General features: G+C 40.1%; 2 protein-coding genes across 4 annotated transcripts in view; both read right to left on the reverse strand.

Annotated features, from left to right (window-relative positions):
• Positions 1-2,071: 2,071 nt before the first annotated feature.
• Positions 2,072-7,319, reverse strand: LOC140934891 (uncharacterized). 3 transcript variants are annotated; one of them, XM_073384455.1, is made up of 7 exons: positions 7,205-7,319; positions 6,915-6,957; positions 4,541-4,608; positions 3,893-4,432; positions 3,414-3,511; positions 2,377-2,426; positions 2,072-2,262 (listed from the first exon to the last, which is right to left on the reverse strand). In XM_073384455.1, the coding sequence occupies exons 3-7, from the start codon at positions 4,590-4,592 to the stop codon at positions 2,097-2,099; spliced, it is 906 nt and encodes a 301-aa protein (XP_073240556.1). In that variant the 5' UTR covers positions 4,593-4,608; positions 6,915-6,957; positions 7,205-7,319; the 3' UTR covers positions 2,072-2,096. The 3 variants fall into 3 exon arrangements, with proteins under 3 accessions (XP_073240556.1, XP_073240558.1, XP_073240557.1); XM_073384457.1 differs by having other exon boundaries at positions 7,285-7,309; XM_073384456.1 differs by having other exon boundaries at positions 7,154-7,238.
• A 2,609-nt stretch (positions 7,320-9,928) lies between these two features.
• LOC140934893 (alpha-(1,6)-fucosyltransferase-like) overlaps positions 9,929-15,131 on the reverse strand; it is a 5,893-nt gene continuing 690 nt past the window's right edge. The window contains exons 2-3 of the mRNA XM_073384458.1: positions 13,218-13,344; positions 9,929-11,132 (exon numbers count right to left, since the gene is read on the reverse strand). Of these exons, the coding sequence (XP_073240559.1) occupies positions 9,979-11,132; positions 13,218-13,344 (1,281 nt within the window). The 3' untranslated portion in view covers positions 9,929-9,978. The remainder of the gene's footprint in view (positions 11,133-13,217; positions 13,345-15,131) is intronic.

The following is a 15,131-nucleotide window of genomic DNA, read 5'->3' on the forward strand; positions in this document are numbered from 1 at the left end:
CAAGCTTTCCTAACTACTGATGAGTCAACGAACGTTTCGGATGCTATCAGCGGGAGCAATTCAATTTGCACTGAGAAAATTCTGTTTCTGACGGATCATAATGTATCGTAAATAATAGGAAGTTTAAGATGCAGCGGCAACGAGAAAGTAAAAAAAGTAATGGCTTGATAAGGCAAAACAACAACTTTGCACGTGCATCACTCCTTTTGTACATTTCTTTGCTGTTACTGCACGACTGCCACATGAGAATACCTAATTTCACGTTTTGTGAAAGAAGTAAACAAGCAATGACAAAATTTTCTTTCTCTGTATGAACTTGGATATGGTTGATAGAAATTCAGCGCCAGAGGAGATCGCTTGCATTTGACAAAGTAAGCGAGTTGGAATAATCACGTTAGAGACTGAAAAAATGTGAATTCACTTCTCATGCGAGGTTTCGTGGCTGTCAGCTGTCGTGGCATCTTAAACCCCCTGAATATTTAAGAAGGCGTGATCGATGCAAGAGTGAATACTTGTTATAAGCTCAAGCTTGTATTTTTGGAAAAGCTTCTTTAGTTTGCGGGTAGACAGTATTTTGAACTGGAGAGTTTATATCAAACTGAAAGTTTCCTGACTGCGTGCATTTCTTTGGTGCATGAGCCAGACAAGCCGTGATCGAGTCAATAGCCGTCGTGTACGAACTCACGAAGAGAACTCAGGAGAAACTGTTCGCCGATTGGGCACAATAATACAAAACATTTTGTGTGCCCAATCAGGAGCCAGCATTCGCTTGACCTTTTGGAAATGGTCCGGTGAGAGTCGGTACCCAGGGGGTTTCCGCCTGTGCTTAAAAAGTTTCTCCGCACCTTTTCTCCCGTCCCGACTGACCGCCCCTGGGTCTCCGAGGATGCTGAACACGCGGTTTAATGGTCTCAATAGTGTCGTTACTATGAAAACATTAGCTTGGATGGATTTAAACAGTACATGCTTTGCTGGTATGATTTCAACTAAATTTCGGAAGGTATCCTTAAGAAGGTTCCTTTCCTCAGTAAACTAAACATACACAACTTTTAATTAAGAATTGTGTCTTTAATTTATATGAATGATCTTTATTTTGACATTTACTTTACCCAAACTGGCTTTCTATCTTTTCTAGGACGTAGATAATCTAGGATACTATAAGAGTCAACGAAGTAGCTTTTGTACAACATATTAAAGATCCCCCTGTAACGAAATACATGTCAAGAATTTAAAAAGCTACGATTATGGCGTGTCTCCTAAGGCGAATTTCAATGTGCTCGTCAAGTTAGGAGCGCTAAAATATCTCCCTTGGCGTGCCAATTCAACGCCAAGAACATTATTTTACAACTGCATCAGTTTTCGATACCAAACAAAATTTTTAACACCCGTAGAAACGGTGTCAGTCGATTTGGACTCTATTTACAAGGCATTAAAATGTCCGTCTCGGCGCTTTCATCGCTGGTCTGATGTTCGTCTGCCATTTGTCCTGCAAGTCATTTTCTGTCAAATGTAGAAAGTAAAAAATTTCAGACAGAAGCTCGTCTCCAAGTAAGTTGTAGTTCCTTAATTAAAAAATTTTAGGGTAACTAAGCAACAAGTTTTGTCAAGGATTCTGGGAGCGTTTGGGAAGGTAAAAAATGATTGGTTGATGGTTGCTTTAGGGTTCCATCAACCAACCAATCATATCCAACGCCTTTTACGCAAGCAATCCCATAAATCGTTGCACCAAAATCTTGTGCCCATGCTCCCTAAGTTTCAAGATTGGCGACTACAAATACGGCCTGACTTGGTAAAATGACTTACTGTGAAAAACTTACCCTCTACTCACTAATTTAAAATGCAACAATTCAACTCTTATTCGTCATCCATTCGACGAATTACAAAGGAGAAGGGAACTGGTGCCGAAATGTGTCTCGCAATTGTTTCTGGTATAGTTACTGGGGACGCGCCAGTCAGCTATTGGCCAATTTTGTCTCCGTCCCTAGTAACAGTCCCAGAAGTCTTTGCGAAAGTTAACTCGGCCCAGACTCCTTCTTGTTTATTGAAGTGGCAAATGCAAACGACACCATACCTTGTAATAAGAGTACACTTTATTTCTAATAAGCGTTGAATGAATCCCTGTAAACTTTAAGTCCATCTCCTAGAGACTCGTCGGGTGTAACTTGTTGTTGTAGAAGCGATGCATCATCTGATCCACCATCAACCATAAAATGAGCCACTGTGATTGGTTGAGTTGAGGGGTTTCCTGGTACGTATCCTTCCCTTATAAGGTAAAGAAGGAGACGTGGTCATTGTGGAATAAATTAAAGCCGGGCAGATTTGAAAAAGCCCGAGAAGAAGGAACAAAGAACCCAAATTCAAGAAGCTCCATTTTACCTGAAATAAATATTGCTGATATAGGCATCTCTTCGTAAAGCTGTTTTCACCTATAGTAAGCAGAAATGAAAATTATATATGCGTGTTAATTAAAGGACATCAAAGATAGAGCGGCATAAGTATGCCACAATTTCCCTTTATTTTGACGTGGAGAAATTCTTTCCCCTCTCCTGTGTACTCTGTTTTAAGTTTCTCGCAAGCAACGCTTTCGTTATTGCCAGAACCAACCATAAGGAACGAGGCTGAAGACTGGCGAAGGTCGCTAGTGCAGATCGGGGAGTTCGCAATGAGCCTTAACGGAAGTGGTAGTAAAAAAGGACGGCTGCTTGCTGTCTGTTGTGATCAAGACCGCAGTTAACTACTCTTCAAGGAGAAGGCTGAAAACGTCTGGGAAGCAAATGCAAGCATTTTCAATGTGCAAAGTTTTGAAAAGGGAAATTGCTATCGAGAAACTTGTCAGCGCAGTTTAAATATGCAACTATTCTACTCCCTGGGACTCGATTTTCATAAAAACTTTAGCCTGCGAGCAAGCTCTTCATGCCTCTCGCGGCTTTGGCCCTCGCTCTCGTGTTCTCTCGTTGATCGCTTCGCTCGCCACTTGAAATGAAGAACTTGGTCGAAGGCTACCAAAAGCGAAGCATGCGTGTCGTGGTTTTTAATGACATATAGTTACGTTTTAGGACTGTGAACCTTGTTAACCCTAAAGCCACCATAATAATGAATGTTATAATCATGCCATACTTAATAATAATAATAATAATAATAATAATAATAATAATAATAATTTTATTTATATAGCGCTAAAATCCAATAATTGTCCAAAGCGCTACCTAATTACAAAAAAGAATATAAAAAAAAAATCTAAATTATAAAATATCTACAATATACAATATAATTCAAATATAACCTAAGTTATCTACTTCATAGTTAACCTAGAAGATTGTAGTCTATTGTATGGCCTATGGTGGCCTGTGCTCTAGGAGAAGGTGGATGGGGCGTGGTAAAGAAAAAGGCGCGAAAAAAGGGGTTTTACTTACCGCAGTAGCAAGGTTACCGGCAAGGATCTGGTAGGCAGGTGATGCATGGTCTGCGAGCTCAGATTTCCATGACTGCTTGAGTTTCATTGTAATTTCACCTGTTGGACGGGTATAGGATAAATTAAAACTAAACTTTCAACATATTTCTTACTCAATTCCATAACTGGTAACCAGCCTTCCACCTATGCTGGTTGGACTATCTAGTCCGTTTGTCTAGCTAATCAACCATCTTATTGCTCAGTCGATCTGTTAGGGAGGGTCTCAGTGGGATGAAGTCAATTACGGTTAGTAAATGGTGTTTTGGGTTTTATTGAAGTCAATGTAGACACAATCAATAGGGCTAAACGCTGTCAAATTAATTCCGTTGCGGCTAATAATAATCTTGACAGTTTATTTTACATGTTTTAAAAGGAAAAAACATAAATTTTTATTGCTGTAAAACATAGAACGCTTTCAATATAAAAGAATCTCGTACTTACCAGGATAGGGTGCGTATGCCGCTCTGGGAGGATGTGGGGGCTGTGGCTGACATGGGTTTTGGCACGTTGGCATTACAGATGGATCACAGCAGCCAGCCATTCCCATTCCCATGTCGGGCATGGGTGGGGGCATGGCACAGGGGTTTGCACAGGCAGGACCAGGTGGGCAACATGGTGCTGCCGGAAGGGGTGGTGGTGGTGGTGGAGGAGGAGGGGGAGGAGCACTGAAGGAAATCGGAGCTGCGGCTGGAGGACAAGGGTTAAAACATGTTGGTGCTGGTTGACAGCAGTCCATTTGCTGTTGGTCCATAGGTGGAGCCATTTGTTGGTCCATTGGCGCGGCAAATGGTTGTTGATCTCCCTGTGGAGCGAACTGTTGATCCATTTGCGGCCCTTCTAGTCCCTGTGGGGCGAATTGTTGTTCCATTGGTGGCCCTTCTGGTCCTCCTACGAAGTTTGCTACAGGCTGTTCAGGTTGCTCGGGCTCAGTCTCCTGTTGGTCTTGTTGTTCAGGTCCGCGTTTGCTGGGGTTTGGTGCCGCTGAAATATTGAATTCAAAAGCACCCGGTTATATTGTGAGTCTCAAAAGAGAGAAAGGAATTGATTAATAACTGGAAAACAATAACAGAAAAATGAACGTCTGCCTACCATGTGTCAGGGCAAGTATCGTAAGGCACATCAACAGTGTAACTCGTGTCATCTTGGTCAGCGGTCCGCTATGTAAATTTAGAGAAAAATGTTAGTATAAATTGCTATGTAAGATTTCAATACAAATTTCCAGTTCACGATGAGAATCGTCAGACTATAGAAGCTTCTGTATCATCTATAGAAACAGTTTTGGTTAAGAAACCCAAACAAAAAAAACCACCCGGTGAGAACACCAGACTGAACCAATCGAAAGGATAACTTCATGCACATGGTATTTAGCATCAGTTCCTCTTTCAGACGGGATGGAAATTTCTACGTGCTCAGACTACAACATTAAAAATGACACTTTGTATTCTTTACCAGACTAATATCATCCATTTATTGTTTATTTCATATCATTTTGTTTAACGTACTCCATGTGCTATCAAATACAACACAACGATCTTTGAGTCAAAGCCAGGGCTCGAGCTAGGAATCGAGCCAAGACTCGAGCCAGGACTCGAGTCAGCACTCCAGTTAGGACTTTCCTAATTTTTCTCTAAGCAAAAATAAATAAATAAAAATAATAAATAAACATTAAACAAAAATAAAATAAAGATGGAAAAGGACTCGTCGCATGACTAAAATCTTTCCAGTTCCTACATTTTTTAATATGGGGTACTTTCTGAACATCGTGTGCGTATTTAACAAGAGTTATCAGTGACTAGACGCCTAACCCTAACCCTAATCCTAATCCTTACCCTAACCCTAACCCTAACCCTTTCCCTAACCCTACCCCTAACCCTAAACCCTAACCCTAACTCTAACCCTGAGTCGAGTCTTGGGTCGAAGTGTTGGCTCGAGTCCTGGCTCGGTACATAGGCATCCTTGGACTGAGCGCAACTTTCGGTGCTCAATTTGCGCTCTGTTATCTGTGGGTCAAGATCTGTGGGATCTGTTGGCGACCTTGTCACTGTCTTTGCAGTGTCGTTTTTGCTAAAAAGCCTAATGAACATTCCGTTAATAAAACTACCTGCCTATAACGAGCATATTCTTTGAGACCAAGAGCGCTTACCTTTGGTGCGGAAATTTCGATTAAAAAAATCTTCCGTCAAATGGTACTGGTATTTTTTTCGCACCGAAATCAGGAATGGGATCGCGTTGTGACCATTTACTAAATACCGGTAAATTTTTGGCTTTCTCTGGAAAGGAAGCCTTTCACTGGTAATCAAACAAATGGTAAAGAAAATTTCAGTGGTTCCGGTTCTCAAAGCGAGAAAAAGTTAATACCTCGGAAAGCCGGAGTATTACCTTTTTTCCCCAACATTCCACCAGGATGAACCGGTTCTCCGTGCAAATGGTAAGCGCTCCAAACTTCAATAAACATTCACAATGATAATATCGGTAATCCATTTGAACTTTCGTTAGCTGTTTAATTTGCACTTGTTTAAGCATTTACTATCAAGAGATACTGTTGTAACCAAAGTCACTCCCCCGCACCCTATTTTATATAGAGTATGGCAAGTTTTAATTCCAGTCGCCAGTTGAAAAAAAGAGACAATTAGGCAGAACTACTGAAGAAATTACTGGTAGTGGCGGAAAGACAGGGCACAAGAAATTCAACAATTTGCTATGGTATTACTGAGAAAGTAGTCGATAAAGTTCTAAAAAACTTTGCTAGTCCTTTAGCGACGGTTTAAAAGAAAACTTAAAATTGGTCATTCCTTAGTTCCAAAGAACGAACAAATGAAGTTAATTGTCAAACTATAGCCGATCATTCACGTAGGAAATAAGATCGACCTCCATAATCTTCACATTCGAACTACGAATTTTGGGATTTGAAACTTGGTAACTTTCTCTTGTTAAAACTCGTATCGTTTTCGAAGACTCCTTGAGGCACTCCTAACCTGAAATCAAGCAGGCGATTTTCTGGATCATACCATTTTTTCAATGACCCACGAAATTGCGAAATTTGTTATAATGAATAGAAATTGAGGAACAGATCTTCCGTGTAGTAACTTCAGACGGCCTCCTCAAATAAAAGTTATAAATGTGATAACACTTTTTTCTTATCCCTTCGAGAAAAATTTCTTCCAGCACATTTGTATAAAAAAGGGGCGTTAATTAAAAGACCTGACAGGAAAATTGACCCATCACGGAAACGGTGACTTCACCCCGGGTTTATCAAAAAAATAAAACTAATATAACTTAATCTTTAAAATTTTACGGTTGAAGCAAGGCTAAAGAAGTACTGTTTGACCTCCATAGCGCGTTTTCTTCCGATCGTGGTATCGCCCGCTACACCTGGGAGCGATGACAGACGGGTGGGCGATATTTTTTTGTTTATGAGTGAAGTCACCGTAATATCACAGAGAATTTAACACAAGGTACCCACCTTCGTCAAGATATTGGTTTTCCTTCAGGGCTCGCTTTTACGTCTTTAAAGAGAAGAGAAAAAAACTGTTATGCATTCAATATTGATTATCTACGATACTTATCTCCATAAAAGTGGTAGTTCTTCAGGCTTCGATCTTGAAGTTTTGTTGACAAGCAAAAAGGCACGGTCAAAGCAAATGCAGTACCAATCCCTCACACGTGTAACGAGTAGTACAAAAAATTGGCGGGAACAGTTACCTTGGCTTCAGGCAAGTGCAAAACATGAAGTTCGTAAAACAGAATATTTACCTTCAATCCCTAAAGATTTTGGACGAAAGATCACCCTAGTCAAACTACGATCTCTGAAGCGTTTATGAATTAAAAATTACCTAATTCCTAAAAGAGTACGTTAATCGCTGGTTCGGAACGCGCGGTAAGCTTGACTACGTCAGTGTGTAAACACTGACTTGACAGGTGGCAATCATTGTATATTAACAACACGCTTGTCACCGTTCAGCCAATAGCAGCCAATTAAACGATCGTTACATCATTGACAATAAGTCACCCGTGTCAGTTAGCGGGTATCTCCTCTATGCCCCGCGAATTTCCACTGAACGTGAAGTTAAAATCGTTCAATTTTGATTTGTTTTTTATCTTCTCCTTCATTCAGGCATCATTAATTTTTTCGCTCGTTTGTGCGACTCCATTTTCTCACAGACAGGCTCTGTTCAAAAGAGAAAAACTAAAACTGCTTTTTTTCTAGTGGTCTGCAATCCACAATTCTGTCCTCATTTGTCAAAAATACTTAAAAACATTAATATTTATGTTAGTTTTCAAACAAGGAAACAAGGACTGGTTGGCAACACTTCGAAGCTGATATGTTGGTCTCAGTTTTACAGTCAGGACAGAAAAATGATGTACAAATCCTTGTTCACGGACTTAAATATCGAGGAACTTAATTTCTGCACATTTTAAACAGGACGGAAAATAATGGCAAGAAAAGAGACGATGTGGGAAATCTCTGCGAAATAATTGTCGTAATATTTAGTATTATTCTAAATATGCATCAGTGGTCTGAAAATTTAAGATACAGGACTGGGAGTTTATTATAACAAATGTACATCATAACTAACAGTTTTAACAGGGAAAAATTTCAAACTGCAGCCGACGAAGGCAAGTGGTTTTCAAAGGAAAGCTAGTGATCTCAAACGTTTACGTCCAATGGTCGCTTACAAATTCGTCCTTACACATTCTATAGAAACCAGGCTTCTTGCAAAGTGCGCTCGATCAAATTTGTCTCAGAGGAGACTTTGAGCGAGTCTTAGTTTAGCCCGCGTAGCAAGCGTTTCTGTGCGGTCTATGAGCAAAGAAGGAGGAACGAGAGTCAAAGACCGCGCGAAAAATGGAGAAAGTAAAAGAGCGGGGAGGGGGTGGGTTTCCTTCCTTCCCCTTCCCCTCCCCTCCCCCTCTTTCATTTTTTGCTACAGTTTTATTTCTCGCGCAGTCAAAACCGAAAATCCCCTTCCTCGGTCTTTCTTGGTTCGGAAACCAAACGGAAACGCTTGCTACGCAGGCCAGTCTTGGTTGCTTAGGCGGCACCGAAAGAATGACACAAATGGAATCGATGATAAGAAAAAGTCAGTATACAGTTTCCAGTTTCATTAATTATCTACCTCGAAACAGAAGCCCATTGCCCCTCAGGGTCCTCAGAGCTTTCATTGGCTTCTAACAGTCGCCACAGCTTGTTAGTATGTCAGACAATTTTGAGATTTTTTCGTCTTATAATTCGCTGTGTTCGTAAATGTCCTGCACGTTCGGTTAATCTTCTAGATAGAGCCTGGTTGCTCATCACTTCAAATGTTCTTCATTCCATTTAACCCTTATCTCTTGGCGCTTTCTGACTCGTACCCAGTTGTTTATTTTTCTCTCTTTCTCGAGGGAAGTGCAGAGGAAACGCGCCGCGGGTGGGAAGAGGGGAGGGTGGGGGGCGTGAGATGGGAAGGAGGGAAAACTGGAGGCGACTCTTTTTTATCCTCTCTTCTTGCGGTCGTCCCATTTGCCAAGATGCCGCGCTTTTATGCCGCGCTAGTCTCCCGCGACCGCGTACAAATGATAAAGAGAGGACTAGGGTCAATTCAGTGACGTCTTCCTGGTCGTATCCACCATTTCTTGAAATCCTGCTCTTCTTTGATTGGTGGAGAGTTTGGCACGAACGATTTTAATGACATCTAGACGCTAAGTATGGACAGGCTCGCAATACCTGCAAGAAAAACCACTTGTTCGCATTCTGAAACTGACAAAGAACAGGCAAATGAGGTTACCGAATAAAGGGTCACTTAAGTTTAGCTTTGTCTGAAGGCTTCCAAGAACAAGTTTGTATCACAGTCATTCAAAACATTCCGCCCTTTCTGATTAGTGCAAACCTCCAGGTTAATACTTCAACCAACTGGCGCTTATCATATTTGGAAGATGAGAGCAATTATTATATAGCATCGATTCGATGGTATATCTGATTGAAACGAATTTGATCGAAGGTATATTAACCTGGAAACGAAGCCGCTTGGGCAATAATGAACTGAAAAAAGTGGCGTTCAGGCTATCCGAAGACAAAATAGCTGAATTTCTAACAAAAACTGAACGGAAGAAAGGAAAGAATACCCAAAACATATTGTTCGATAAATGTTAATTATCTACGTTTTGAGGAGCATCTGAGAGAAAAAGAAAAAACATCGGTTTTATATCCTGAAACCGTGCCGAGAAATGGGTCAAATAGTCTCCGAGGAGGTAAAGTTTGTTGAGAAATATTTGAATGAATAATAAAACAATTATTGAATTCGGCTCTCGTATGATTCGCAGAATTATGCTGATCTCGGAGGATGTTATCCACTTCGGCCAAGATAACATTCTCCTCGATCTGCAGAATTCTTCACATCATACTCAGCCTAATTCAGTAACTGTTAAATAGACGTTCAATGATATGGAAATTAAATCGGTCCTGAATTCTCTAGTTTAGCAATAGGAAATACCAGGGTGTGCATCTTGAACGTTTGTTTTTAATAAACGCCTGGACATAAATAAGCCTCCTAGTTTTCTAAGGAAAGTTGAAGCCTAGACATAACTGTCATTAAAGCCGTTTGGTTGACCAAACATCGTTCACCGTCAGCTATACTATTTTCATCATGTAGTCCAACAGCAGTTACAAGCCGGCTAAAACTGCTGCCAAAAGTTAAAAGGAGGAAGTCACTCTCAGCCAGAAGGAAAATATCCAGGAGTACATCTCTAATAGTGTTACTGTCTTGCCAACCAAAAGCTAGATGTTTTGGGTTTAGATTCAACGAGATTATTTCATCGGGAAATTGTTTTTTCGCTGCGGTCTTGACTGCCTTATCATCGGCCGCTAAGAACCATTTTAGGTCATTGAAACTTGGGCCAAACCTTTGCCGGATAAAATTACTTTGTTCATGTGCGCACAGGAAAAATAGAGTTGTGTTATGTGAACGGTATGAAAACGCATTTGTACTACCCCAATGATGATCACTGGTTCGAACATGTATACCAAGAAGTGGAGGTTTTCTGCCGAGTGAAAGCCTGGCTTGTCTTAAAGCACGAACCATGGCTAAGCTCTTCCTGAAGAGAAACTGAAATCCGCAGCCGAACATTTGTGAAGGCGAAGAGGGAAGCTCCTTCATGGCAGCTTGTTTCCTCAAATAAGGGTTTTTATATAACTCCTGTAAAAAGTGAAATATGGTGCCAACGGCCTCAAAACGTGTTTGTAATACATCAGACTCAAAATCAGTTTCTAAACACCATTTTGAAAACGCATCCTCTGATTTAACAACGCTGTGGTCGTATCCACCAGGCTCCGGTATCACGCCCCAAAAGCTCTTGTGGAATGTCCCAAATCTACTCAGTGGCAAATCCCAGTTAATCTGATTTGGCTCCAGGTAGTCCGCTATTATACCTGGCCCGATCCAGTTGATAAGAAAGACCCTGTCAGTTAGCAATGCCAAGAAGAAGAGAGAAACAATTCCTTGGATACGGTTGCCAAGGCCCCCATGTCCCGAGCTGTGACAGTTAAAACTGAGGTACTTTGAGTTCTTAGGATTCTTAAGAGCTTTCTTGTGAAATTCGCAGTACTCTTTTTGCCACAAGAGGCCACACTTTCCAGCAGCAAAGGGTTGACAGACAAACGCAATCTGTGGAGGTCCATCTTTCTTCATAGGAAAATTGAAAAAATCTGGAGATACAAACAAGAAAATTATCACTCACTGCTTAGTTTACATGAGAGGCTTAGGCCAGTTCAGGAATTCACAGCAGACATTTGCCCAAGGCGTTAAAATCCCGCGGTCATTTGCCTTCCTTGCGGTTAGGCATATGGCAATCTGCGGTAAGATAGTTGATTACATATCCGGTCACAAGCAATTTGATGTTGCGTCTGCTATTTCCAATTTTAAAAAAATTCTCTTTAAAAATATTTTTCCGTCTGGAACAGTTAAAACAGAATCAGAGAACATTTGGATCTGTTGAAGGTGACTTTATAAAAAGCAACAGAACAAAGAACACAAGCAAGATGCTGCGTTACTTATTGCGGTTAATTTATTACAGCAATACCATATTCGGAAATATTAGCGGTAAAAATAAAGTAATCTCGCTTTACTGCGCGCTCAAATGCAATGGCGCTCAAGACGAATTTTTTCTCGTTTAATTTTCGCTTGTGCACATGCTGGCTATCTTGTGATCTTCACTGAAACTGGTAAATAATTACTATCACGGCCGCAAGGTGCGTAATTACAAATCTTTACATAGAGAAAACGTTTTAGCTGTAAATGCGAGCGGACTGTTATGTCGAAGACGTGGCACTATAAGGATGCTAATCGATCTTGATCTTAATGTTCGCTGAAGCTCAGAAGTGGTTATGAGGACCAGCTCAGTCGCTAATGAAACTGTTAAACATTATGGCGTTACTATCAATAAAGCAACAACAATTTTACTCGTAGAAATGTTAAGCTTTGTGTGTTATAAACCCGATACATGTGAATATAAACCGGCCTACAAAAAATCTGGATCTTTCCTAAGGAAATATCTGTAATTCTGAGCATTAGATATATAGGCATGCTGAGTGATTTTTCAAGCGAACAATTGATCCTTATTTGCCTGTGTCTAACAAATACACTGGGGCATTAATTTACCTATGTTTAACAAATACAGCAAATACGCTGGGGTGTTAATTTGCCTGCTTCTAACAAATACCGTAATTTGCCTATGTTTAACAAATACACTGGGGCATTAATTTGCCTGTGTCTAATAAATACACTGGGGCATTAATTTGCCTGTGTCTAAGAAAATACACTGGGGCATTAATTTGCCTGTGTTTAACAAAATACACTGGGGCATTTATTTGCCTTTGTCTCACAAAATTCACTGCGGCATTAATTTGCCTGTGTCTCACAAAATGCACTGGGGCATTAATTTGCCTGTGTTTAACAAAATACTCTGGGGCATTAATTTGCCTGTGTCTCACAAAATGCACTGGGCATTAATTTGCCTGTGTCTTACAAATACACTGGGGCATTAATTTGCCTGTGTCTAACAAAATGCACTGGGGCATTAATTTGCCTGTGGTTAACAAAATACACTGGGGCATTAATTTGCCTGTGTCTCACAAAATGCACTGGGGTATTAATTTGCCTGTGTTTAACAAAAGACACTGGGGCATTAATTTGCCTGTGTCTCACAAAATGCACAAGAAAGGTTCTGCAGTAAGCCTTGTTTTGAAAGTGAGAGTATTTTGTAACTCGGAAATGGCCTATTCGCCATTGGTACCTCTACCTTAATACACCTTGTTTGCCCCCCCCCCCCCCCCCCCCCGGCCCCCAATTTTGCATAACCCATGTTTTTCCCTTCTTCTTGGGAGATGTGCAAGTGGCAAAATAAACACCCCTTTTCGTTTAACATTATTCTTAGTCCCCTGATGTTTTTAATGAAGCTGATGTCAAGGTCATAATATCTCTGTGTTGTTTTGTATAGCACTTCTCTCATGCCCAGATGATAAAGCAATGCAATAACTGCGCATTACACTAACAATAATTATTAGAAACAACTTTTAAATAATTTCATAAGAGAATAAGCAGCGAAAAAGCAAACACAGAAAACAAAAACAAAAAACCTAGCTGAAATCTGAATACCGGTAAACACATTAACAGAAAAATAAAATAAAATTTGCATTTGGTTTGGATGAGATTTGGTACAAGCCTAGTAAAAGACATAAATGGTAGTGGAAGTCATCAGCACTGGGAGATACAGATACAGATCACAGTCCTACCTCTATAGACTCTTGCTCTCGGAAGAAGATTTGTGAACAGAAAGTAGCAAAAAATACTGAACAACAACAGGAAGAACAATATGCCATGGAAACAAGCACGCCTTGTGCACCAGTGTTTCACCTGCATCTAAAAAATAAAGAAACACACTTTGTAAGCAGTTTAAAGACAACAATGACTAAAATCATAACTGTGAAAGGTTTGATCCCAGGAGTCATTTCATAAGTAGGTTGAGTATGATCGTTCGGGTGAATGTAGTCCTGAATAGGACTGTTGTTGTTGACAGTAACTGACATTTTGACAATTTGTGCGGTAGTCATCTTTACATTTGACCCTGATGATGACTACCGCACAGGTTGTTGAAACGTCGGTCACTGTCAACAACAACAGTCCTATTCAGGACTAAGTCACCCAGACGATCATACTCATCCTATACTTATAAAAATCATATATTAATTATGTTGTAAAATAACAAAGCGGCTAGAACATGAAAGAAGTGGAGGAGGGAACACGTGACATGGTTGAGTGTTTCTCCATACATCTTCAGTGCTCACGCCAATTCCTAAGCGCTTTACAACAGAACTCAGCACAGTCAAGGCTTCTTTATTTGTTTTATGATAAAGAATCTGTTAAATTTCCCACATGTTACTTTCTAATTTCCAAAACAAACTTTATTTTCAAAGCAATCGAGAGTGCCATCAGCATGTTTTATACTTTTTCAACCAATCAGAGTCCTGCTACATCTGAACTTTAATGTAAATCACTGTACAAAGATTATTACAAACTAGAGGTTATAAAAAGTAAGTATAATGCTGAGAGCTCACATCGATGCGACTTGGGGCCTGGAATAAAGCCCCAAATGTGTTCTTATCAACTGTTTGATTCTCCCTCCAATTTCCCAGCATATACTTATATACATTAATGGGAGAATTTGACATTAGATCTAGAGTCACGTGGAGCCTCCTTTCATTCACCCCTTAGATAAATAGAGGAAGAATAATTAGAAGTAAGGTTTACTGAAGGAATGGGTTCTTTTTCTGTTCTTTTATGGACCACAATATTATTAAGTCGAGGTGCATAAAATGCAAAACCAAAAAAAGAAGCCTGATATCCAGTCATCTTGATAAACATGACAGGCTTGGTCAGTATAGGATTTATTGTTCATGAGCTCTTTTAATAGGCACCCATCAGGTGACACTATTGACTGAGTAACTGGTCAAAATATTGGCCAATATTTGAATGACATGTCTACCAACATTCTACTGATAATCAGCTGACAGTTGACCATAGCATCATACTTGGGGTTTCACCACGTGTTAAAGGACCAGTGACCATGTATCAGCAGATACACTGACCAAGGGTCGGTCAACATGTTGATTGAGTATCAGTTGTCGTTGATATGTAAACTGATGTTCATTCAACATGTTAGTTAATACGCCAGTTAACATGCCAACCAAGTATCAGTTGCATTTTAGGCAATATGTGGAAAGTTGACTCAGTTGACATGAAGATCAACTGATACATGCATCAACTATCAACCAATGTGTGCCTTGAGTACACCATAGTTAATAGAGGGAATGGTTATGAAACCCAACAAAGTTCTTTGTTGTATGTTTTTGTTCTCTTTTTTGGCCTTGACCCTGCACAAAACACAATAGTTGTTTACTCCGTACTGAGGAGCTAACCAATAGAAACGTGCTGGTTACGTAATTCATGCATAACGTATGAACGCAAAACAAAGATTGTGCAGGGTCGTGGACCTTCTAACATAAATCTTGGCATCTTTGTTTGCTCCTTTGATGTTTGCCGGGCTTCATAACCAGTCACCTCCATTAACTATGAGTACACATGATCTAGATTTATTACACAACAGTTGACTCATATATATACACACATCATAACTTTAAAAATAGTAT

This window comes from Porites lutea, chromosome 4 (assembly GCF_958299795.1).
Source record: "Porites lutea chromosome 4, jaPorLute2.1, whole genome shotgun sequence".
Classification (NCBI taxonomy): domain Eukaryota; kingdom Metazoa; phylum Cnidaria; class Anthozoa; order Scleractinia; family Poritidae; genus Porites; species Porites lutea.

What these genes read in the sequence shown, in the direction of transcription:
- LOC140934891 (XM_073384455.1), bottom strand. Translation starts at nt 4,592, where the DNA reads ATGACACGAGTTACACTGTTGATGTGCCTTACGATACTTGCCCTGACA. An exon ending in GATACTTGCCCTGACACATG is followed by an intron (nt 4,433 to 4,540) that starts GTAGGCAGACGT and finishes TCAATATTTCAG; the next exon opens with CGGCACCAAACCCCAGCAAA. An exon ending in GGCATACGCACCCTATCCTG is followed by an intron (nt 3,512 to 3,892) that starts GTAAGTACGAGA and finishes CCCGTCCAACAG; the next exon opens with GTGAAATTACAATGAAACTC.